Source organism: Cinclus cinclus, chromosome 7 (assembly GCF_963662255.1).
Source record: "Cinclus cinclus chromosome 7, bCinCin1.1, whole genome shotgun sequence".
Lineage (NCBI taxonomy): Eukaryota > Metazoa > Chordata > Aves > Passeriformes > Cinclidae > Cinclus > Cinclus cinclus.
This window is the reverse complement of record NC_085052.1, coordinates 22,857,766-22,883,666: the sequence shown is the minus strand read 5'-3', so window position 1 is coordinate 22,883,666 and position 25,901 is coordinate 22,857,766. Positions and strand designations below refer to the sequence as shown.

The following is a 25,901-nucleotide window of genomic DNA, read 5'->3' as shown; positions in this document are numbered from 1 at the left end:
CTTTATCATGTAGCATACAAGAGTTTAGGGTTTTGTTAAAATCTATTTACTTTTTTATTTTATTTTAGTATAACTTTAATGTGATTGGTTCAGGGTCTGCTTTTTCCACACACTTGATGGTTTCAAGTTCAGCTCAATTCCTCTGTCATTTAGCAAAGGAAAAATCTGTTTTTGTGCTAGAAGGAAAAAGAAATGGAGTTTAAGATTCCATTTTCTTCTAATACCCTTTCTGTGTTTCTTTGAGGCATTAAGAATCATGTCAGGTATGTGTTTCAAGGCAATAGAAGAGAAAATAAGCCTTGATTTTAAATCAGGTGTATATATTACAGTAGGGTAATGCTGTAGTCTTGCATGCATATATATCTCACTGTTTGGCAGAGCATGGGAATCCGGAGCTGCTTGCAAAATACAGATAGTTGCATTTTAGTGGCAGTGAAATGAACTGTCACAGGAGACTTAAAAGCCTTAAGTGTTTTGGAAGGTCTCACTCACCCAGAATCTCTATAAGATTTAAACAGCACAGTAGTGATTAACAAAGGGTTGGATATAACTGAAATGGAAGGCTGGTACAGTGTTGTGCTGAGTTTGCTCTACAAGACTCCTTTGGGTAAGAAGCAGTGACTGAATGTTGTAACTTTAGACTGGCTGTGTGAAAAAGAAAATGAAAGTCTTGTAAATTTTGCTAGGTCTTTGTGTTCTTTGTGAAAGTGAAGGAATGAAAACACTATTTTAAGAGTCCCTGATGAATTACAAGTTTAGTTTTGCAAAAGTATTTTTCAGCATTAAGTGGCCATTTCAGCATTCTGCAACCCAAAACTCCTGCCATAGTGTAAATCTCTTCTGTACTCTGGCTTTTTTGGGGTTCTCTTCCTCTTCTCCTCCGTTTGTTTTTTTTTTTTTTCCCCCAGAGATACCTATATTTAATAGTGTTTTTGATGGTGCTGTTAGTATAGAAATGATTCCAAGGAATGCAGGGTAAAACATTACTGCTAATGCTTGACTTTAAATTATTCAAAAGTGAATAGCTTTGTTTAAAATTGGTTTGGGAAAAATCAGAATTTTTTGCCAAAACTGTAAGCTCTGTGTTCTCAGAACACTCAGCACTTTTGAAAATTCTGTTTTTAAAAATATGAAGACTTTCCTTAAAATGGATTGATAATAAGTAATGGAGCAGATTTGATTCAGATCAAAACTGTGATTGTGTGTAGCTTGGAATATTCCAACAGGTGGGCCAGAGTGTGCATAATAATTTAATTCTCACAACCTTAATTCAGAGAAAAATGGGACTTGGCATCACTGCTAATCATATTTTGTGGTATATTGTCAGATAAAACTCCACAAGTTCTGTTCACCACTATAATTTCTTGTGATGGTGAGACTCCTACCAGTTAGTATGAATTTAATGGCTTGTTTCACCTTGCAACACCTGTACACAAGGAAAGAAGATTTAAACTCTAGGTGTTAACATTATATTAGACATAGATAGCAAAAATGTTATTTCAATGAATTCCATGCTTCGATTCTTGAATTTGATGGACAGATCTCACTGATTCAGGTGATAATGCATCAGATAAGACAACAGATACTTGTACTCAGGCAAAATACCCTTTTTCAGACATTCACAGAGTAAAAATGTTATGGTCAGCAAGATATATAAGTAAGGAAAAATAATTTAAGCTTTCAGTTGAATAGTTCTTGTAACAAGTAGTAATTATGCAGTATTAATATAATAACGAGTTTATTTTATTGGAAGGTATTTACATGTTTGACCATGTTTGGCCATGCAGAGCTTCAGTTTGCTTGTGTAATAATTACTATACCTTGCTTCAGAGGCTGCCTTTACAGCATGGAGTGATAGCTGAGAGCAGAGGAATATCTACATTGTTTCAGAAAGTCTGCTTAGAATGAAAATGTTGTGTGTCCCCTCCTTGTACTGTGGTCCTCAGTCAGGCTTGTTCATAATACAGTAATTTCCGAAAGTGGTCTGAAGCCTGTGTTGAATCAAGATATTTTTATTCCTGTGCTCATCTGTAGCTTTAATAGTTAAGCCCATCTACAAAAGTTGTAACTGTCATGATGTGCTGCATCAAGTATTGCTTTAAATTATTTGAAAGTTCACTGTAGTCTCAGTGGACAGGAGTGCAGTCTTAAGAGTTTCCTGTGGGTTTCAGAGTAATGTATATAAATGGAAGTTTTAGTCTAACCTGGTGGCACTCCTGGTTTATGCCCCAGTGAGCAATCCTGAAGGATAGGCTTGGTAAATCCAGACTGTTTGTCTCTTTTTCAATGCAAGAAAGCATTCTATGATAATATATAATGTTTGAAGTTCAAGTAGGAGTAATTTTCTAAATAAAATCAGAACTGAAATTAAAGTATATTGTGATTTATTTTTGTTGTCTTTTTAATGTAAAAGAATAGTTAATGTTGTTTAATAATTATTATTTTCTTTTCTTTTGTAGGTTGTCTTAGTCTTCGCTCTTAGTATTGGTGCTCTTGTAATATACTTCATAGATTCATCAAAGTGAGTATTTCAGTACATTTTCCTTTCTCTCCTTTCCTGCAGCAATTATGCATCTCTAAATTTCTCTATTCATCTACTTCAAATCAGTGCTTGGTCTCATCACCTGAGTGCAAAGAACTTTATAATAGCATAGGTTCTTCAAAAATAACTCAAGAATGGGAAAAAAGATACTACATAAATGAAATTGAACACAATCACATTGGTTATGTAGAATGGAGAGGAAAACTACTTTTGTGGATTGAGACTATACATAGTATTGCTAAATTACAGTTTTTATATTCATTATGCATGTGTAGAATCTTTCAAAATCAAGACTAGGACAAGAAATACAGGCTAAAAATATTTGTCAGAAAATTGCAATTTGGAGGAGGAAAAAAGCATCTTGGGAGACTGAAAAGAACACTTCCAAAAACCTCTGCATGAATTAGACAGTACAAGCACTGTATCTTGCATCTCTGTATTTTCAACTTCTCAGCATGATGGGTTCTACCAAGATAAGGTGAACTACTGCAAAAGCAAGCAAAGTCTGCAAAGCATCCCAGTATTCTTTGGGTTTACACTGACATTATCATGCAGTGTCGAGGTTTTGGCCAGGCAGTAGAAAGTTTTGTTGGGCTATGTGGTGGTTTGATACAAACAATGGTAACTCAGACCAAATTCTGGCATTGTTCATACTCCACCCTTGTGTTCATGTTGTGCTGGACACTGTCAGTGTTGTAACAGGCAGACTGGTAGCCTAACACAGAAATAAAAAATAAAAAATGTTCTGCCTTGAAAATAATTTTTTTGGGAGAGTGGTATTCTTAAGAATCAATAGCAATTTAAAGTTCTATGAAGACGTGCTGTTTTTCTCTGAACTAGTTTAAGGCCTTCCATTACTGCAGCAGTTAAGATGTACACCCAAGTCAGTCCATGTGAGCCTGCCTGCTGTCTGTAACTGTAGTAATGATGTTCTAAAACAGTCAGTCACTCAAAATCAGACGTTCCACTGCTGACATCTGTACATCCTGATATTTAGGAAGGTGGTGGCACCAGCAAAAGACGTTCTTGAATACACAAAGCCTGCTCTGTATTGTGCCAGTTTGAAGCCATAGATGTGTTAAGTATAATGCAAATAACTAAGGTAGAGATTTTCTTTGTGGAGAGGAGCCAAGGGGTCGGAAAACTCAAGTTCTGTCTTGAGCTCCCTTGAAGTGAGGACAATTGGTTTTCCTTCTTAACATTGCCAAGAGTGTTTGTGTTAATTTTAGCAATTGTTTTTTAATATGTCACCACTGAAGTATGTAAAATGGTCCCTTTCTGAAGACCTCTGTTAAACTTTTTACAGCACAATGGCAAAGCTTCTGAATGCCTGGTATTTCCAAGTCAAAAGTGTGGAATAGATTAAAATCTGTTTCTATTTATGTTTCAGTTTCAGATCAAGTATTGCTATGTGTTGGAGTAATTGTTTTTTTGTGAAACTAATGGAATATATAATGAATTTTAGGCACTTCATTCTTGAGTCTTTGTTTGTTTTCCTCAAGGAGAGCAAAGCTGACAACATGGGAGAGTCTCTGGGACACTTGAGCTTTCTTTGGGCCACCTAATCCATGTACTGCTACCAGCTTATTGATTGCTTGACCAACAAGTGTTTTAACTGGGCATTTCTCTTGGTTTTCAGTCAACAGTTAACTTGTGCTGCGGTTTAAATTCAGGAACCTGAAGTTAGCATACTGTACTTGGCACGCTTTCTCTTCCGTTTCTCCTTTCTCCCCTCGCCCTCATTTAGTTCTATACACACATCTTGGTCTTTTCAGTTTTTTCTTCTTTTTTGTTTTTTTGTTTTTGTTTTTGTTTTTGGAAATGCTTGGTAGAGTAATTAATGTTAGAAACACCCCAGATATATCCCCAAAGGGAAAAATTCTGCTTTATTTTATTCTGCTGACCTGACACCCATTTCAGCAATGCAGAATCAAATGCAGTGTTGTATCAGTCTGTTTAAGATCCACAAGTTCATGTCTGGAAAAAGCCATTCCTTTTTGACTTGGTCAAACAGGAAATAACGAAGGTAGGGTAAGAGGAATGCTTGTGATATCCTCAACAAAGCAGCTGGAACAGCAGAGACTACAGCTTGCCCAGGATCAGTGGGGACAAATCCGCTCTAGTGCTGATCACCAGAGTTGGTGATGTGCACCAGGGTGAGCTTTCCCTTAAGAGCGCATTCCTGAGCTGCTGTGTTCTGCCTGGGCCATGGACTCTCACCTGGTTCTATCTCTCATGTCGAGATTAGAAAAATTGTGTCTTCTATCCAAAGCTGAAGAGTGCTAGTGTGAGCAGTCTAATAGATCTTGCCAGTGATCTATTCATCCCAGACCCTTCATCCGTCTGTAGGTTTATAGATGCAATGATGGTATGTCCACAAAGGAATCCTGCATGACTTCATACCAAAGGGGGCACCAAGAAAGATGGGAAAAACAACACTGTTTTAATAGATACTGAAGGGAAGAGTGAAAAGACCACAACGTTTTTTTTCAAGCAAGCATGTGTCATGATTAATTGTAGTATGAAGGCTGAATTGAAGTATGAAGGTTGTCACAGCTGTGAGAGAAGGGTAAAAACTAAGAGTGTTTTAGTGTTGCTCAGTGATCACTCCGACAGACACTCTGCCAGAGTAGTACCAGCTGAAATGGCATATCCAGTGCAATGCTCCTTGGAGAGGTCTGAGCTCAGAAGATGGTGCAGCTGCAACATCCTCCATACCAGTTAGTCATACATCTCAGCAGAGACAATTAAATAGGTTTGTGTTGCTATAAAATATTTCTGTAGTGATTCTGTTTCTGGTACAAAATTCGGATTCTGCACCATACTTCATCACAGAAAATGGGCACAATTATGATCATATACATCTCCTTTGTGCTTTTCACAAATGTCTATTCTTAGTCAAAAGGGTACTTTCCTTAAAACTTTTTATGTTTCTAAAACTATCAGAAAATACCCTACATACCCTCCACATCTCTATACCCCTTTCTATACCCTAGTGCTATGACAGGAGAGAGAGCATAAATAAATACTTCTAGCCACCACAAACTCTTAATCAAATTATAAGAAAGATGGAAACATCTTTAGGTGTTAAGCCACCTTGTCATGATTGAAACTTCATTGCTGACATTCTGACTACTGCATCATTATTCTTTCTTTGGTACAACTTCTATTATGTATATAAAGTATCCACATATATATCTGACTGCATAAAAGTTCACTCCTAAAGACACATATGAATTGTATTTTTGTGCTTTATTCTGTTATGTGGATGATGTTTTGAAAGGATTGTGATTCCCTCCAGGAAAACAGTTTTCTTGTGTTTCTTCTGTCTCCTGTGGTACCTTTGAGTTAGTTTTTTGGGGTCTTGTCTTTATTGTTTAGGGTGAAGCAAGTCTTTGTCACCTCTGGTAATAGTCTTTATGATTCTAACCTAGGTGATTCTGTCGACTTGTTTAGTAACAGTACACCAGAAACATGTCGGAGAACTTGCCTAACAAAATAATGCAAAATGGAAAGTCTGGTTTCTTGTTTTGGAGGATTCATGCTGGTTTCTTGCCACTGCATGGGAATTAACTAGGAAGGAAGGATGCATTGGAAATCTATATATTCTGTTCGAGAAGTACAGCACAGGGAGAAAAATGTCATTAGCAAGTTCTCTTGGAAAGTTTTACTAGAAAAAATACTTTTTTTCCCTAAGACCAGCACTTTGTTTCAAGTCCTTATGAATTCTCTTTTAAAGTGGGAACATTTGAGGATAAGTTGTGGTAGTGTTTGGCTTTCCTGCTTGTTTGCTACTGCGTCTGTGTTTTGTCTTCTGAAATATTTGATTTAGCTCAGCAAAATGTTCTACAAAAAATACTACAAGCCTGGTGAGAATGATTTATTTAAATTTATTACGGATACAGTGTCACTGTCCAGGAGAATTCATGTCGTGTTCATTTGTGTAGTCTGTCCCTTTTACCATGTATGAGGTGTGAAATTTATCTTAATAGTTCAGTAAGTCGATGTAAACATAAACACTCAAGTGGTTTTAGATTTAAGTTTTTCTATATTAACTGGAATAATCTGCAGAACATTTTGATGATTCCTTCTTGGTTTCATGGCCCTTCAGGGAAATGGCAATTTTCATTTCATTTGTAAATCCACAATGCTGCATCTGAATTTCGTGTGGATCTCATTGGCCTGATGTATGAAAAGAAAAAATGAGTCTAATAGGATCAGAAATCAGTTCACAGAAAAAGTTCAGTTTGAGCTTTGATTTTATTATAGTTTTCAGTTTACAGTTTGCTTTTCTGAATGTATTATTTCTTTTCAATTTGCAAGACATATAAAAGATTGATACTTCTTTTGTTCTCAAGTAACCAGTTTTAGGGCTGTGCTGTATCATTTTGCAGTTCACGGTTCTCTACTCTGAAGTACATATTTACCAGTATTTTGAGTGTGTACAGATTTTACTTAGCCTTTCAATTTCAGTCTTTGTATTTGAGGAGTTAAGTAGAATTTAAATTGTACTTAACTTTGTTTTGAGCCTTCCTGCTTATAGGGAAATTTGCTCATGCAAAAAATATTTTAATTATGTTTTTAAAGTTCCACTTTGTCTTAATATGCTCATTAACCCACACTAAGTGGCTATGGGAGCATTCCTTCATACCAAGTACCCAGCAGAGTTAGTTTTTTGTGGTGCATGACTAAGAGATGTAGAAATTGACTTAAAATTTTGGGATCTGGTTCAAGGAAATGCTGTTCGATTGTTTACCATTGCTGAAATTGCTAAAATTGCAGTGGTCATTGTCTTGGCAAGTAGATTAAAACAGTACTGTTCCCTGCATTCATGGAAGTCTGCTGCAGTACCTTGCAGCTGGTGGCATTGTAACATTTTAATATTTTTCTAATTTTAATTTTGTTAACACTGCATCAGTTTCTAGCCATTTCTGTGATAAATTTTGTTTCGTACTGAAGGAAATCTAGTTATATGTGTTCTCTGCACCTCATTTTTTACAGAAAAAGGGGAAAAGAAACTTTTAATTCCCCTTAGTTTTACTAAGTGCTCACTTGTCAAGGGGAGTGACAGGTGTAATTTTCTGATTCCAAGAAAATTTTGCTTAAATGTGTAAGTGAATTTCTTGTATTTATTTTGAAGTAACTTGATTTTTAGTATTATAACAGAATTGTAATTTCAGTTGTTCCTACTGCTGATTCTCAGCAAATCACAAAATCTGTGCTTCAGAAAGCCTCAGTCAATACCCTTTAAACTGATACATCATTAAATAAGATTTTTGGTCATAAGTATTATAATTTTATCTTTACTGTGCTTGTAGTCAGTACTGAGTGTGTAACATTATTGCTTTAATTGAAAAGTGATTTCCAGAAGAAAGCCCTATTTGTGACAATGAACTTTAATTTTCTTCCTTGCTCTGCACATTTTCCTGTGAAAGTGTCCATAGCTAAGATTCATTGCTTTCATTAGCATGCTACAGTTGAAGCCAGGTGGGTGTGCAGCTCAGTGCATGGCCTCTGCAGGCAGCTGAATACCAGAATGATGGAAGGTCTTTGTTAGGCACAGATGGTGTTAATTATGAGTCAAATCCAGCGGCAGCAGTGATATGATTATTATAAGGCAAAATCCAAAAGATACAGGCCACAGTGGAGGGGAAAAACCACCTGCTAATGATTGTCCATGTGTTCTATGCACTTGGCTCTCTAGGACAAAGGGATTAGGTATGATTATAGATCTCCTAGTTCTGTTGTTAGACATTGTCCCTTAACCACCAATCGTTATAGCTGTTATCTTGAATTATTAGGAAATCTGGATGTAGTGAGGTATACTGAAAAAATAGATGCATGATTTATGTACTATCCATCTCTTAGCTCAGTGTTTGCATTCATTCTCTGATATGTTCAGAGAGCTTGAGTTTGGCAAATTATATGCAGATAAAATTGGTAAAACACTACCCGAACAACTTCTCCTAACCATGATAATGAAAAAAGGGAATTCCTCTGTATGTGATTATCACATTAATGAAACCACATTGGATTACACTGATTTTCACTGGTGTACAGAATCTGTGGTTAGGCAGTATGGAGATATTCTGAGTTCTCTAGACAAACCACTGTAATGAAGTTTCTGTTAATCAATGCCAGTAGTTTGTGTTTGCTAAATAATGAAAATTAATTGTTGCAAATGAATTAAATGAGAAACACTGTGAATGAGTTTCAGATAAAATGGCAAACAAAAATAGATTTCCTTCCATAATAATTGACAAATCAAGGTCTAGGGAAATTTTTGGTTTTTATCCCTTGGTGTTCTACAGAAATTCTTGCTAATTGCAATGCACAACCTTGATGATGTGATAAATTCCAATGGGATTACTTTTCTGAAGTGTTAGGCCTTGTAAAAGATCTCAGTAACTGTCCTTTCCTCTTGGCCTGTCACAGAGTGTGACTGAGTAGAGTTTGGTTGTTTTCTTAATACCTGAAGGAGGCTCCAACAGGTGTTATAGAGGTTGATACGATTCTTTAAGCCTTTGTCAGACAAGAGTCTCTCAGCCCTCCTGGAATGACAGGATTGCAGTCCCTTAACATCTTTGTGCCTATCACTGCTCTCACTGCCCTGTGTCTTTCTCTCCATGCTGGAGACACATTTCCTAATGCAGCCTGGAAAACGCTGCTGACCTTCTTTACTGCAAGGCCCCATGGGTGGCTTATAGTGAACTTCTGGACTCGGGTCATTTTCTGCAGAGCTGCTTTCCAGCTACAGCCAGTTGCATGCTATGGTAAGGAATCACTGAAGTTCAAGTTTGTATAATCTTATTATTCCAAAAATAAGTCAGTAATCTGAAATAGCAAAACTTCGTTCGTGCAGTGATATTTGCTGACTTTATTTGTATGAAAATGTTGCTAGATAGGCCTTTAAGTAAATATCTGTCACTTAAATTAATGTGTTTATACTGAACAAAGCAGGCTTAAGAGTTCAATCATAAAATATCTAAGTCTTCACTTTTTCACGAGCCAATTCTTATATGGTTTAAATTCTGGTCATCTCCCAGACAAATGAGAGTACTGTATCTCAGGAATCAGATAATTCTTTTTTAAGGGTTAGGTGGAATGTGCTAATATTTAAAAAAAAATAAAAATCGTCATTAGATTTTCCTTCTTCAATTTCTAGTTAAATCTGATTTCAGCATAGGCAAAAATCTATTACCGGCGCATTTTTAAGACAGCACTTTTTAGGAAGATTAGGCATGCTGCTCTCTCAGGTTTTTCTCTTTGAAGGATGAATGGAGGAAATTCATTGGAAATGGAGGTCTGACTTAGATGTCTAATTTCAATAGCTTTGTTAGCTATATTTACATTACAAGGCTTTTTCAAAGAAGTAAGATTTTACAGTGAAATGTCTCCCTGTGAGGTAGGGAGGGCAGACTTGGCACTATTTCAGTAGGTAAGTGGAATGATACTCACAGGTCATTCTCTATGGCGTTTGGAGAAATGATAAAGTCTATGTAATTTACAGCTTTGCAGATTCAGTTTGGAACTTCAGGAAAGTTTGATAGCTGTAAGAGTGGTGAAATATTGGAAAAGAGACTCATAGGATGATCATGAAATTTCGTGCATCACTGGTATTTGGCTTGTACAAATTATACTTGGTGATATTTTGGTTGGTAGGATGGTGGAATATGGATTATCATGTCTTCTGCAATGTAAAGCTGACTGTGTGTCCTGGGAGGCTCAAAGGAAATTAAGACCACATTGTTGCTCTGAAGATCTAAGCCTGCAAGAGTGGCAAGGGTGTCTATCCAATTTCAATCTTACAGGAATGGTTTTTTTTTGCCTAAAAATGCTGTTGTTAAAAAGTGAGCATTTAACACCTTCATCTTTTGTAACACAGTTTCTTATTGATCAGAATTATAAACTCAGAGACTCTCAGAAGACTGAAATGGATCCAAGCCCGAGGAAGATTTGTGATCCTGGCTCAGGGCAAGCTGTTTTCATAACATGTTGCTTTGCAGTTCAAAGCCACAATTACTTAGATAAGACTTTGGTCATTTAGAGTGGCTGATCTCTTGAGTGTTTTGTTGTTGCTGTTTTTTTTTCTTTTTAAATCTGGAGGCTGTGTGTAGACATACAGGAATGTTTATGAGAATTTTATGTTAGATGCTAGTATTTTATTTTGTGTCTGAAAATTAACAAGCCCAACAAATACATCATACCATGAGGTAGAAAATACTTTTCCCCCCTGCTGTTTTGCAAGTCCCTTCTGACAACTTATGACATGTGGCATTTATGGCAAATGAGTTTGCTGCTTGTTCTGGAGCTGTTTGCAAGAAATAAATTTAAACACGGATGTTTGGACATCAGTGTTACAGTATACTTTTGAGTCAAATCCTTTTCTCTGCTGAGGGATGGTTTGGTCTTGTATGGTGTTATGCTACATGTGAGCTACCTGAACTCCTTCAAGTGGTGGGGGCAAGGCAGTGGCTTGACAAAGGCTGGAGCAGATTGTTGCCTCACCTGGCAGCTTTTCTCCAAGCTAGTGCCCATTGTTAAAGGGCGTTTGAATAACACCTGTACTCAACCCTCCTATGTGCCAAACTGCATCTTTCTTTTCCAATGAATTGCTTCTGCTTTTGTGTACTGAGAAATCCAAAGTCATCAGGTTAAACATCGGGGTGAAAAAGAACTGCAAATTGACAGCTGCTTCCAGTTGATTCCTGGCAGTTTTCATTATTTCTCGTTCTGTTTTGGGAAGATTATTCCCATCTGCTCTAAATTCCACTAGCTTTTGTGTGGTGGGATCTCAAAGTTTGATTTGCCCAAGAGCCTTTGTCTTTCACCTGAAGGCAGATGTCAGGCATAATCAGGCATGTTTAGAAAACCACACTTCTAAAAAATATTTTAAGTTCAGGAGTTTATCCTCTGCTGCCCTGCTTGCATAAATCTTGTGTTAGTTTTGCTACCATATGCAATTCATATCTCTGCATGAACTCAGTTTTCTGAGTCCAGTGAAAGCACTGTTAAAAGTTATCTCTGTTATCTAAAAAACCCCAGAACCAATGTCCTTTTTAAAATTTTACCTATTACTATGGATAAAAAACAATTGTAATACATTTCAGCTTCTCATTCCTGTGGTTTGCTAGTCTTTTAAATTTTTATTTATTTTGAAAATTCTATTTGTGTTGCAGCACTACATATTATGCACCATCTGAAACACAAGCTGCTGGCATGAATTACAATTTACTAATTATTGTTGTCTCTGAATAAGAATTTACTATCTATAGAGCATCAATAAAATAAGTTTATTGACACTGTTATGCTTATGTATGCATTCTTAGGATAATGACTTGGATCTAACATTGGAAATATGGATTACAAATATTTCGATTAACATTTATTTGCTTAGATTTAAAAGCTTAGATTCTGATAACTTTCACTGGAAACAGGTTCTCAGGAAAGCTGCCCTCTGTTGGTTTTCACCACCTACACAATAATTTGAAGGTCAGTTTGTGTAATGAAACTATGTAGATCACATTTATGGCCTTCTCAGTTTCACTTCTCTGTTTTCATAAACTCATGTGTTGCTTGATGTGTTTCCAGTATTGCTACAGGAACATACTCCTAAATTACAATTCAAATTCTTTCAAAAACCCCCACCAGTGTATAATTGATATACAGGTTAGTACCTTTTTCTTTTATCCTCTTTCCAAGAGAATGTCTGCATTTTTTGTTTTATCCCGAAGCATCTGACAGTGCATCTGCAAATATTTTGTCCCATGCTTTCTTTCACTATAGACAGATTAGTTGTGCACACTGAGCTAGAAGCATTCTTTCTTAATACTGGACAAATTCCCAAATCTGTATAATATAAAAGAGGAGATAACTCAGCTGAGGTTTTTAAAATACCAGACCATACAGCTGTTATCAAAACATGGCTTGCTTAGAAGATTGCTTTTCAGTGTGGAGTTGAGTGTATAATCAGCCTTACCCCTCTTCTTTTTAAGCTACAGATACAAATAAAGATATGACCTCTTTTGCTTTTTCCACCCCTCCCTTCTGACAGCTTGACAAATCGTAGCTTTTGGGACACCCCAGTAGTTGATGAGTCATTTCTGCTTAAAAATAGAATTCCTTGCAGCAAGGACACCCATTCCACTTTTGATGCATGTGTCATTTCTGACAGAGTCACAGGGCCAACTGTACCATGTTAATTAAGCAACCAGGAGGAAAAGAGCTCTCTGTTCAGTAAATACCAGAGCTGGAATCCAACAAAACTGAAACGAAAGAGAAGGGAAATCCCATCTACATGAACATTAATATCTGCAGGCTTTCTTCCCTCCCTTGTACTTTGTGAGCATTTTGAGTCTTTTCTAGATCGCTGGTGCAATGTAACAAACATCACTATCCCACCATTTTTTTTTTTTTAAATCTTCGTTGGCCTGACAGGATACCAGCTTCACAAAGGGAATTGTAAGGTCTAATTACTGTATACAGAAGAAAATTTGCAATGGGGTATTACAATATTGTTACCCTTTTATTTGTGAGGCACAGAAATGGTGCTGCATGAGAACAGTGATGAGCAATCAGCTGTGTTCAGCACCAGGTACGTGTGTTAGGGTACCCTACACACGCCTCAATAGAAGGTGTTAAATACAAATGTGATTAATGGAAAAATGACAGTTGGTGGCGTTGTAGTAGATCTTGCTCACTTTAACATTCAAAAAGTTATTATTGCTCTTATCAAATGTAGAGCAATTACAGGGAGTGGAGCAGGCTGTTCTTTAACAAGTTTTTAACTCATGGGGTATTTATTCTTGTGCTACTGATGGCAATTATTTGGCCTCAAAAATGGGGGCCAGCCCCTTGAGGGGAACAATTTTATGGTGCATAAAACCATATTGCTGCAGTGTTTTTTTCTTAGAGATTTTCAATTGTCTTTCTCACAGATTTTTTACTTTGACAAGCATTAGAAATAGCAAGTTTTATGCAAGCTGTTTTCTTTGCAACATCCATAAAATAATCAATTCTTACCATTCAGGAAATGACATGACTTTGCTAGAGACTGTGATACATGTAAGATTCTTTCAGAAATGTAAGTCTGATGCTAACAGCCCTAAAAGATATTGCATCAGCAATGTGTTCTTGTTACCATTTTGAGTCTAATATTTTCTCAACACAGGAATTTTCTATTTTCATCTAATTATTAAAGTTTGTCTTAATTATACTCCATCTCTGCTGAAAAACATAATTTTTCAACCAAGCTGGCTCAGTTTCTATCCATTCCTGTGAAAAAATGGTACTATAAGAATAGCATTATATGGATTATATGAAGTATCTTCTGATACTATTTATACTGTTAAACACTATTAATTCTGAGTAAAAGATGGCTTAATGTATCTCAACTCAGATAACTGATGGCTAGTTTGCTGTTCAGAGTCATATTAGTCACAACACTGGTGGGTGACTGATTTTTAAAAAACAGAAATAGATACTGATGTCAACAGTTGCTATACTATTATTTGCAGAATATCCATTCATCTCTGCACTTGTTCTTTCTGAATAGTACTAATACTTAAATTCTCACAAAGCTCTTTGATAACTTAATTTTAAGCTTAAATTTTTCCAACCTTTCATTTGAAATTTCCTGCCAGTGACTTACATTATAATGATATGATGAAATTCAGGTGAGAAGTAGGACTCATAAACTTGTATCAAAGTCAGTTAATAAGAAATTTACTGTTCTTAGTATGAGACTGATTATCAGTCAATGTATAAAGATTATCAGTCACTGTATATTACACTTTTAAAAGTACTGCACTTTTCCTGTATATCTGAAACGTTGCAAACGTTTTGTATAAAATTAAGGGAGTAGAATAAAAACAAAAAGACTGAAAGTAGTTTAAGGATTACCTTGGTTTGCCTTAATTAAAATTAAATTGCAGCAGGGTACCAGGGATGTTCTTTGAACTTTGAATGCTAAATGAAGGAAACATCAGTTGAAATGGATCCTATTTTTTATTATATTATTCTGGAAAATTTATAAAGATGAAATAAAGCTAAAAATTAAACTCCTCCTGGACCACTATTGGTGATTACCTATCTATTATAAAACTAAGACGTATTTCACTTTCTAAATTTAATTCTTAGGTGCATCTGGAGACATTACAATATCTTAGGTTAAGGATTTCTTAAATGGTTTATATTTGAAATTCCTGTGGTTGTTGACTGGGGAAAAGGCTAAGTGAGATTGTGAAATACCACTTCTGCTTCTGTAATTTAAGCCAAAGGGTCTATTCTGGTAAATTTGTCACATTTCTTAATATAACAGTTTATGTAGTACTTGCTTGAAAAAATATCTTCTGATGAGATTTATATTTAGACATAATTTTAAAGATCTGTTGTGATATAAAGTTTTCCATTTGTCTGGAGAACTACTTGCTGTGGATAACTGACCTTGCTTTTAAAAACGTGTCAGCTTTCAATCTTCCATTTCCCTCTTTTTTTTAATTTTCCCTGTTAGTGATCTTTCCACTAACATTTTGTCGAGATATTTCTAGACATGTTAATCATATTTTAATGCCTTATTTTTTTTATTAATTTAACAAGATAATTTTCAGTTTTTTAAATACTACAAGGTTTTAGGCCGAACCATTGTAACAGGGGTTTTTTTTGGTTGTTTTTTATTCCCCCCCCCGAACTCTTTGATATTTTATTTCATATCTGACATTTCAGCTCAAGTATTTTGCAGTCCATATTGGGTACTGTACATTGAATTTTCACTGATTTTTGAGTGCTTCATTTCAACGAATATCTGCATTTTCTTATTCTCCTCTGGCTATTTATAAAAAGCATAATAATTGTTTATGAAAGGCAAAATTAATGTAGTGGTCTCTGTTTTTACTGCTGCTCAGTTAGTCAATACAAAAATAATACCACCCTATTAGTCATGAAGAAAACTTTTCCTTCAGTTTGCATTGCAGAAGCTATGTATTATTTGTACTGATGCCCAGAATTTAATTTCTTTCCAGCTGGTGAACCCTCTCTTCAGTGATAGCTGTATTCATGCTCACATATTATATGTGCTAGTTAGCATATATTGCATAATGCTTTTAGTATTTTTGTGTGTCTGCAGAGAAATAACCATTCTGAAAATGGGTCCTTATAACTTGAATAGATCTGAATTGTCTGTGGACACAGATGAGCACAGCGCTTTGCTGTAGTGGCTCGTATATTCTCTTTGTTCTCCCAGTTTCTCTCACAGCTCCTGGGATGCAAAGCATGTTAAGAAAAAGTCTTTGAATAGAACAAAAAAATGTGTGTTTCTGTTTCTTCTGGACATTTTCACAGCAGTTGCATTATTTTGTTACTTCTTGTAAAAACCTGTAAATAGAAAGGATAAAAGAATAAAATAAATCCATATTTTGGGGTTGAAGTCTATTGCAGTAATGCATATGACATCAGTTTTTCTGAATAATTAAATTTTCTAGTCTGTTTTGAAAAGTATTTATTCCAGCTGTGTTTTATTAGTGTTCCAGTGCTACCATACCTACCTAAAAATTGTATCACTGCATTTAAATAATTCATCTCCATTTCAAAGCCCACTAATCCAACAAGACCTTGTTTAAAAAATTAAGTTGAGAGAAAGCAGATACAAGCACCTCCCTCCTGCTTAAGGCATTTAGTGGTTTAAATGGAATATATACTCATTGCCATTTATGTCCTGGAAAATATATCCTGTCACTGTTCATAACCCTGTGTCTTAGCAACAGTGTTTGGGAAAAAAAAAATGCTCGACAGCCAAAAACCCACCCCCAAAAAACCAACCCACACAGCAAAAGTTTCCCAAACAATATGGTTTATATTCACTGGTCTACATATCAAATTATATTCAGTGATGACTTGGATGAAAGGGGAAAACCTCTTCACTCTTAGTTTCTGTATTGAAGTGAGAGCTTACAGTGGGACTTAATTTTCTATTGTTTGGTGTTGCCAGATGAAATACACAACATGGGAAAAGGTATGCAGTAATTAGGAAATTAATTAATATCAATACAGAAATAATTGTGGTTTGGGGCTTTTTACATTTAGATTAACAATTAGAATAACAACAAAAAATTATCACTAGAATATCTTGATGTGAGTAAGTGAAGCCAAAGTTTCCTTCCTCTGGTTACTCAGGCACTAGTAAGGCTGGGACTCCCCAAGGAACTGTAGGGAGTTTATTTTATGTTCCTCCTCGTGACACTGAATGTGTATCAGGCATCGCTTCCTGTTTTTTGGGGTGGGGGGAGAGGGTTTGTAACTTTCCTTGAATTTTGTCCCTGACAAAATGAATTCAACAGAAGTATTGAAGCATTTCAGATGTTGCTGTGAGTACTATGCAGTAACACAGCACCATCCATCCAGCAGTAGTTATTGTCACGTGAAATACTGCATTACAAAGAATCAGCACCGAATCTCAGACTGTGCTGAATTGGGCTGGACCAACAAAGATCGAGTCCAGCTCCTGTCCTTGGGCAGGATCATCCCCAGGGGTCACTCCCTGTGCTGGGAGCATTGTCCAAACACTGCCTGAGCTCTGTCAGCCTTGGTGCTGTGACCACTGCCCTGGGGAGCTGTTCCGTGCCCAGACACCCTCTGGGTGAAGAACCCTTTTCTGATATCCTAAACCTCCCTGCCTCAGCTTCAGGCCATCCCCTCAGTCCTGTCCCTGTCACCCCAGAGCAGAGATCAGTGCCTGCCCCTCCTCTGCCCCTCACATGAAGCTGTACCTGCAGTGAGGTCTCCCCTCAGTCTCCTCTTGTCCAGGTGAACAGACCCAGTGAGCTCAGCCCCTCCTCACATGGCTTCACCTCAAGCCCTTCACCATCCTCATGGCCTCCTTTGGACTCTACAGTTTAATATATTTCTTATATTGCAGTATATGATACTGTAGGAAATGGGACAGAAAAAAGATTTTTTCTGATCTCTTGAAGAGTGGCTTGAGAGAGATGTCTGTGACAAACACATCTGAAAAACTGCTATGTTTATCGGCTCTGCCAGATGTTGAACTGTGTTTCCCATCTTCCCCTTTTTCAGCCATTTGGTTGCACTTCGCGTTTCGTTGTCAAAAATAGTAACTCGGACATGATTTTGATGGGATTTGCTTTCTGCTTCTGAGATTTTGTTACTTTTAATCATCCTCTGTGCCTCACACGATACTTTAGAATTAGTCACATAAATCTGTGACCTTGATTATCTGCAGCTTCTTGGTTTTTGAAAAATGGGTAATGACCTTTTTTTTTTTTTTCTGTCAAGTAACAAGAAGTAATAAGAGACTTAAGTTTTCCTGGGTTCAGCAATGCCAGGCATATCTCATCTGCAAAATTAATGAGGTAAAAATCCAAATTCAAGTAAGTAATCTCAGCAGATTGGCTTTCTATAAGGGTGTAATTTACATGAGGTACACTGACAAGAAGAGTGAGTACGAACCTCTTCTTACCTCTCCCAAATATGGCTATCACTTAGGTATTTACTTACAACTTTTAGCTGTCTTCTGTGGCCCCTGGCTCATACATCAGTGTGTGCAAAAGAGAGAAGATGCCATTTCCTGAAGGGGAGCTTCCCAGGACAGTTGACAAGTTCGGGCAGCTCGGTGTCCTGAGCGGGTCCCAGAAGAACAGCTCTTACTCAATCAGCCACTCGGTGGTATTTCATTAGATCCTTATTCTAGGAGATTTTTTTCCCCCCTTCATTTTAATTCTAAACTGTGGCAAATTGTAACTACACCAAGCAAAGTATCTTGAGGACAGCTGAATTCTGACTTTGCTTCAGTACTCTTGGAGTACTGTAAATATAAACAGACTTGCACAATGATAAATGTGGGGGCAAAGCGTATAATTTCAAAACAGAGTAAACAGCCTTTCTAATTCTTAATTTCTAATTTCTTTATCAAGCTTGAGATAGTTTCAGCTTTATAGAGGGGAATCCTGTCAGGTATAATTTGTTTTTATGGAGATTGCTGCTTTTTCACTTGTTCTCGGTGCAGTTCATATTCACTCATGATCTCAGTTTTCCAAAACTTAAGTAAATTGGCAGATTGTGATACAGGTTTAGAAGGCATAGTAATAACTTGATGGACAAAAAGATATTCATCATGGTTTAATTAAGAGATTTGGTATGACACTGTAGCATTCCCCAAAAAATTATTAAGAGGTAATGTTGTTGGGGTGTTATTTGTTATCATTAAACCAAGAACTTAAGAAGCATTTGGGATGTTGGAATAATTTTTGTTGTTAAGGATACATTATACAGAAGATATAGGTTGATTTTAGTTTTTTTTTTCCCAGTGGAAATTATTTGATCCTAAAGCAAATAAAAAAAATACTGCTTCTAAAATGAGCAACTCAGCTTAATTGACAAAATGAAAATGAGTATGCCAAGCATGCCAGGGAATGTAAAGAAACACAGGGAGTGATTCTTCCCACTATAAAATATCCACATTTAATTTTTTGGTAGTATTACTGTATGAACTTCCTCCTCCTTTGGCAAAGGAAAAAATTATCTTGCCAAGTCTAAAAGGCCTGTTGGGATTTCAGAGCTTGCTGATGACTCAAAAAAAGGAAAATAAAAAAAAAATCTGTAACAAAAGTAATTTTGGAATGTTAAAGATGGGACGAGAGGAGTAGTCTTAAGGCTGTGGGTTGTATGTAGTTGGTTGGGCTTGTTTTTGTGTTCGTGTCACTGCTCATTAGGTTTATTGTGCTTATGTGGGAGTAAATCTGTTAGTATAGTTTATAAACCCTATAATTATAGAGAGGTATTTTTTTTTAAGTGTATTATTATCTTTATACTGAATTTGTTTATGTGCTTTTAATAGTAATTAACGTCCCTATAGGAAAGTAGGTATGCCTGGGAGAGAATGAAAAGTAATAAATTGGAGCTAGTAATGAGACAGAATATAAACTGAAATGGAGGCCTGCTCTTCTTCTGTAAGCATATGATTTCTTGATCAAAAATTAGTAGCCAAAATATCTGTTGGAACTATTGCGTTGGACAAAAACCTCAAGTTTAAAAACTAAATAGTAATAGGTATGTCTAGTGATTTGTTTGCATGTACAGATACTGTTTGACAGGTAGGTAGCTACATTAAGTGTTTCATTGGAAAAATGAAATCAACATAATTTGTTGTCAATGTATGACTTGTCATTTCATACTATATAATTTCATACATATAAATTTAATATAATTTTCATAAAAAGCTCACAGATTTAGTGTGCTTCACTTTCTTAATGCATGTAAGTATGTATATAAATAAAATTTCTTTGTAAGATAAAATTAGCTACTTCCTAAAACTTTACAAATTTTAGCTGTTAGATGCAAGTATCTAATATCTATTTTCATAGTTTAAAATCTTTCAGTCTTTGGTGAGCATGCTACATTTGTTTTATTTTTAAACAGCAGTTGGATTTTTAAGTCTTATTTATGGTTAACTGTCAAACCAGGTATATGGGATTTATGCTTCTAAGGATTGAATTGGGTTTTATTTAGCACAGACATTTTCATGAATCAAATGTTGGTTTTCTCTCAGTGTTAGCATTCAGGTCTGTTTTCACTGAGACTTCCATATATAGTGTTTAGAAGTACTGTTGACCATCTGATAAAAGCAAAACATAGTAGGTAAATCAGAGTTCACAGTGTTTCATTTTTCATAATATGTGTCCAAGCAGTTACAATTTCCTCTTAGTTCCCTTAGGAATGTAACAGAAAATCTGGAAAAGGTGTTGCTTGGGATTTTTAAAATTTTTATGCCTGTATAGATGTTAAATATTGTGTTTGTCTTTTTCTGTTTCTTGATATTATTGTGACTAGATCTTTAAAGATGCAGTGTTAATTTTTCCCATTCACCATTTAAAATGAGAGCACACAGGTGATTAATATTTCTGAATATTAATATTTGAGTGTTCTTATCTTTGGAAATAATTCTTTCTATTAAAATATTTTTCCTACAAGAAACCAGTAAATACCATACTGGAACATTTGTGTAAAATGAATGACCCCCAGTGGTCATATTGTAGATTACCCTCTGTCTTTTACCACTTCTCCTAATAGGAATAGAAATAGAATTATTTTAAATGGGACATCTTCGATAAATGATTTTTATACTAAAGGATTTCTTTCAATATGGAATTGCAGCAGTTTGTCCTGAAGTATGTGTTGAATGTCTGAGGAGAACTGCTACATACAGACAATAATGAGAAGACAACTCTAGCTAGAAACTGATCAGATCAGACCCACTGTGCAAAAGCAAGATCTGCACTCAGTTATATTTAGGCTTTTGCCAAATATATTTGTTTCTTTTAAGAGACATTAACTAAAGGTCCTTCTAAAGCAAAATGAAATGTCACCAAGAGGACCTTGTAGTAATAGGCAAGTAATTTTGATATCTGCTTATCATAACTGTTAATTTTTGAATGACAAGATATTATTCCCTTAATTAGTTGTCTATCTTAATCATAGACACAGAACCAAAAATTCTATCTGCAAAACTGCTTACAGAAATACAAAAGGAATATTTGAGTATTCTGTGGTTCTGATTATATTCTAATCAATAGGATTTAAGGATTATTGGCACCTTAGAGGCCCCAATGCTTTATACTGCATAAACAGATCTTTGCTTAGTAGATATTTTTTTCCCCCTTTAGCAAGTTTATTTAATAGGTCTTTAATATCAATTGATGTTATTCTAATTAAAGTATCATTCTTTGAAGTGCAAAATAGATATTAATGATTCTAGTATTACATTTGTGATTCTGTTTATTTTCCTTTGGGGTCTTATATTAGACTAAGACTTTGAGCATGTAATGCATACTCTTTTTTCTCTAGGTCTGAGTGTATGCATGTGAATGTATGTGTTCAAAATCATATGCATTCTGTAGGTAGTCACGGAACATGGGTAAAGCAAAGAAGGTTCACAGCTACTCGGCTCTAAATCAAACTTCAGTCAAGAAGAATGATGAGACTTCTTAGGGTGATAACTTGCCCTCCTTTTTCAGATATTAATGAGCCCCATTTGTACTGAATTTCAATTCACAGCAGTGCTGAAAGTAGGAAGAAGAAAGAATTGCAGGTGAGAAATACAGTTTTAAGCAGCATATCAGATTCTTTAACAAACCCAGACTCAGTTTCTGATAAAAATGGAAGTGTCATTCATTGCTGCATTTTGCACACTGTCCTTAGGCTGCTTACTCCCACTCATGCCAGCTGCCAGATCTTTTCCAGCCCCCACTCAGCGTATGATGTAGATTTTTACATCAAATGCTAGTGGAATGAAATAAACTCTATCCAGACCTCAATGTGATTCGGGAGCCTGATATCTCTTAACACAAAGGGAGACCCCCTGAACTTGTGGAGTCTGACACTGATCTCGACAGCACAGGGAAGGAATCATGATATATACATTATATGATCATTATGTAACTCGTTAGTGATTCTCTAACACAAATTCAGTCAGTTCAAAGACAGTAATGTAGACACACATTATAGACAGAAATAAATTCTTTAAATCCATGTGTTTGAAAATAGGTGGTTGAATGGAAAGATCAACAGAAACTAGCTAAGCCCTAACATTTTCTATATGAGAAATGCACAGCTATCAGAGGCCCACGTAAACGGAAAGAGGAAGATCAGAAGTTTAAGCCGTTGTATTCAGACAAATACATTCATCCACAGTTTGGCCACAAACTAGGAGAAGAAAAGGTATTTAAAAGGGGATGCATATGTATAATATTAGTCACAGTTTAAGAGGATTAAGTGGTGTATTGCTTTTTAATGTATGTATTGTCAGTATTTATGTCAGTTAATTTGTGTACTGTCAGTGTGAGAAAGGAAACATTATACATCTTTGCACTACCCCAGAAGAGAATAGCAACTCCTCCTCACCAGTTCTTTGTTTACAACTTGCTATTATGACAGATTAGGAAATCAATGTTAGCTTGACATGCTGATACATAAAGTGAGTTCATTAGGTACATTTATTTGTACTGTTTCATGGAGAATATTTTCTGTCATACAATTTTAGTATTACAGTTGCCACAATTCTCTAGAGAGTCCTTAGACTTCAGGTCTTAGAGACACTGTTGATGTTATAGACAAGCTGTACGTGTTCTGTACATTAAAGTTATAGGGATTAAGTATGTAATGCAACATTTTTAGGTTCTTCCTAGTCAATTGACCACTGTATAAAGCAAAAAAATCTTTGCTGCTTATTTTCCTAAGTGAATTTAAACAGAGCTGAAATTAATCTATTTTTGATGTAAAAAAATTAATTATTCTCTTCAGTGCTATCCTCATCTGTACTAAACTGAATTTACAGTATAGCAAAACTACACAAAACTCATCTATGTTAGTACTAGCATCAGAAGACAAAAAAAAAAATCTTTCCAGACCTACAGTTTATACAAGCTTTGACAAGTGAGCTGTGGCAATTTTCTTTTAGTACCCAGAATTGTTACCATGTCTCTTGGGGCTACTTAGTGCACCGCAGTGTGCTGCTGCTGTTTTAGAAATGCTGAATACATATTTATAGAAGTATAGTAATGATTTTTCATCTTCACAGATCTCAATACGTATGCTTGATGGATTTGTAGCATCCAGATCCAGAACTGTGATTATGTGTCATCTTTAGGTCTTGGAGTGCTCTGTGCTCAAGCCAAAATTATGGAAGGTGGTGGTAGGCAGGGCAGGGTTAAGGGCAACCCAAAAGAAAGAGGCTGTGCTAGGAAAACATTAAAAGGAGTGCAGAAAGTCTGATCTCCAGTCTTTATAAACAAGGATTGCTCAGACACTAAGAATCAGTAGGTATTTTAGAGGAACATTTTGTTCTAGGTTTAAAAAAAGACACTTATTTTTCCCAGGCAAAACAAAACCCCCAAAATTCAGATTATTGGAAATTTTAACCTTTAGAGGTATAATACAGAGGCTGATTGTTATAAACTGTTTTGCTTAATTTTTTAGTTAATTGATTTCTTTGGTTTTCACAAGATCTTTGCACAGAATTTACAGGAGTACTTGACAGTCTCCTTAGCTGCTAGTTTGCATTAAATATAAGGCTAGACATGATTTAGAAAATAATTAACTGACAGCTTGTGAAGAGCAAAGGGCAGCTATTAAAAAAAAGTTCATTTCAGTCTTATGTGACATTGACAGTACTTAACCTTTGATTTCATTTGGGGTTTTTGGTCAAAAACCAATTGAATTTCATGGGAGGTTCTTTTCCCCTATGCTGAGACAGCTACAAAAATTTACAGAGGTTTGCCAGTTCAGATCCTTACGTTGTGTTCTCACATTTCAATCAACATAACATTTCTTACCTGGAGAAGATCCCCTTTTAAACTCTACTTCTTTTTCATGGGATAGGCCTTGTCACCCTCAAAAAAACATAGTAAGTAATGCATAATTTTCTATTTCTTCATTAGTACAAAAAAAATCGACTATTACGATGCAAGTGAGGGGGGAAATGGCTTGAAGAGAAATGCACTATTTTTCTGTTGGGTTTTTCACTTTTCAGGTATCTCCTCTTATCTTGGGATGCATCTTTTGTAACAGGAAAAAGGAAAAAAAATGGTAAAAAGAGTTGAGGAATCAGATTAGATCCTTGTCCTTGAAGATCCACTTAATTTAGGGTACATTACAGGAGAAGCAGGCTGTAGTGGCCAAGGTTGAATGTCAAATGGCCCAAATTGGCCCAGCACCTCCCAGTGTTTTCCAATCAAGTGATTTCATTGTCACTGTCTTTCCCAGACTGCCTCACTGATTTTATGTTCTGACATTTCTTTTGGTTTTCCCAGCTTTTCCTACTGTTCCCTAGCACTTCCCACATGAAGGAGAGTGATCCCACATCACATCACTGTGCTCCGTTTCTCCCAGTTGAGTTTAATTTGAAGCTGTCTGCAGCTTTGTGAAGAAATGTTTGAAGCAGTCAAAAGATATTTAATTGGTGACTAGAATGCATACATACATGAGTAATCAAAGTAATTCTGTTAAGCTTTTTTAATACTGGAGAATATTTACCATTTCAGCCTAAAAGAAAATTGGTTATAGACAAAAGCTTTGATGTGGTCACTTGCAAGAAGAATGGGAACCTTAAGTGAACCCTGGTGCATGTGTGAGACTCAGACTTTAAAGCAATTCGGTAAAAACATGTAATCACTCTGGCAGAAGCAATTTCAGTGCTGTCATGAGTAACAAGAATAGAAACTAAACTCTTCAGAGCTGTAAGACCTAAAAGTTCATGCTGATACTTTTTGTCTCTCCCCTCCTAATATAAGCTATGTAACAATATAGTTGGGAATCAAATCTGCTGTACTTAGGAGCTTTTTACAAGAATTTTTATAGCAGCTGTCAGCATAGGAAATTATATGGATATATATATAGATATATTTTTAACGAGCAGATTCATACTGAGAACATGGTACTGTAGATCTGCCTGCTGGCTAAAGCAATGGTTTGAGTTATTTTTATTTTTTAATGTTATTTTATGGTCTTTCTTCTGCTTTTAATGCCTCTTGTTCTTTCCAGAATGGTACCTGTCTAAATCTGAGCTAAATGGCCTTTTTTCAAAAGCATTTGATAGCATTATTTTTTCATATAAATTGGATACGTTTTATCCCTTGAAGTAACTTACAGGTTAATTGATGTGTAGGTTTCTGAAATCTCATCCAAAATGTTAAAAAAATAAAAAAGACAACAAAAAACAAAAGCCTAAACACCCCAAAAAACCAACAAAAACAACAACAAAAAAACCCCTATATTTTTCTAGAATTCTTGTTCTTGATTTACTGCTTTAAGCAACTCTGATGGAACCATGAATCCCTCATACTGCACAATGATTCCTGAATCATAGTTTAACATGGCAGTTTCCTTAAGTCCTTTTCTTTGTGCAGTGCCATGTAAAATTTTCATTTCTATGTAAAGTTTATGTATCCTAAAATGAGACCAATATCTGTTTTTCAATAATTCATAATAATATTGATCAATCATTTTGAGACTGAAAATTCTTTATTTAGATAAGTACTTGTGAAAAAGCTACCTCTTCAAAATAAGTACTGTTCTTCAGTTTCTCAGAACTGTTTGTTTTTGACAAATTATATCAGAAAATTGGCAAGTAACTAATTGTGTAGAACACTGTAAACTAGGGTTTTATGAATTGTTCCTTTTGGCTGATGTAGCTTCTAAAAATTTTATTTTTTCATTGTATTTGAGAGTGGAATAATTCTGATGTTGGGGGATAATTTTACTCTAGAAAGAATATATTTTTCATTATGTGACTAGAATACTGCTACTTTTCTGAAAAGATAGCTTACCAGATATTCATAATAGGATTAGATGG

General features: G+C 35.6%; 1 protein-coding gene across 11 annotated transcripts in view; it reads left to right on the top strand.

Moving 5' to 3' along the window:
* The window catches only part of KCNMA1 (potassium calcium-activated channel subfamily M alpha 1), a 427,658-nt gene that overhangs the window by 195,238 nt on the left and 206,519 nt on the right, over positions 1-25,901 (top strand). For all 11 annotated transcript variants that reach the window (XM_062496670.1, XM_062496669.1, XM_062496668.1 and 8 more), the window contains one exon: positions 2,460-2,521. In XM_062496670.1, the coding sequence (XP_062352654.1) occupies positions 2,460-2,521 (62 nt within the window). The remainder of the gene's footprint in view (positions 1-2,459; positions 2,522-25,901) is intronic.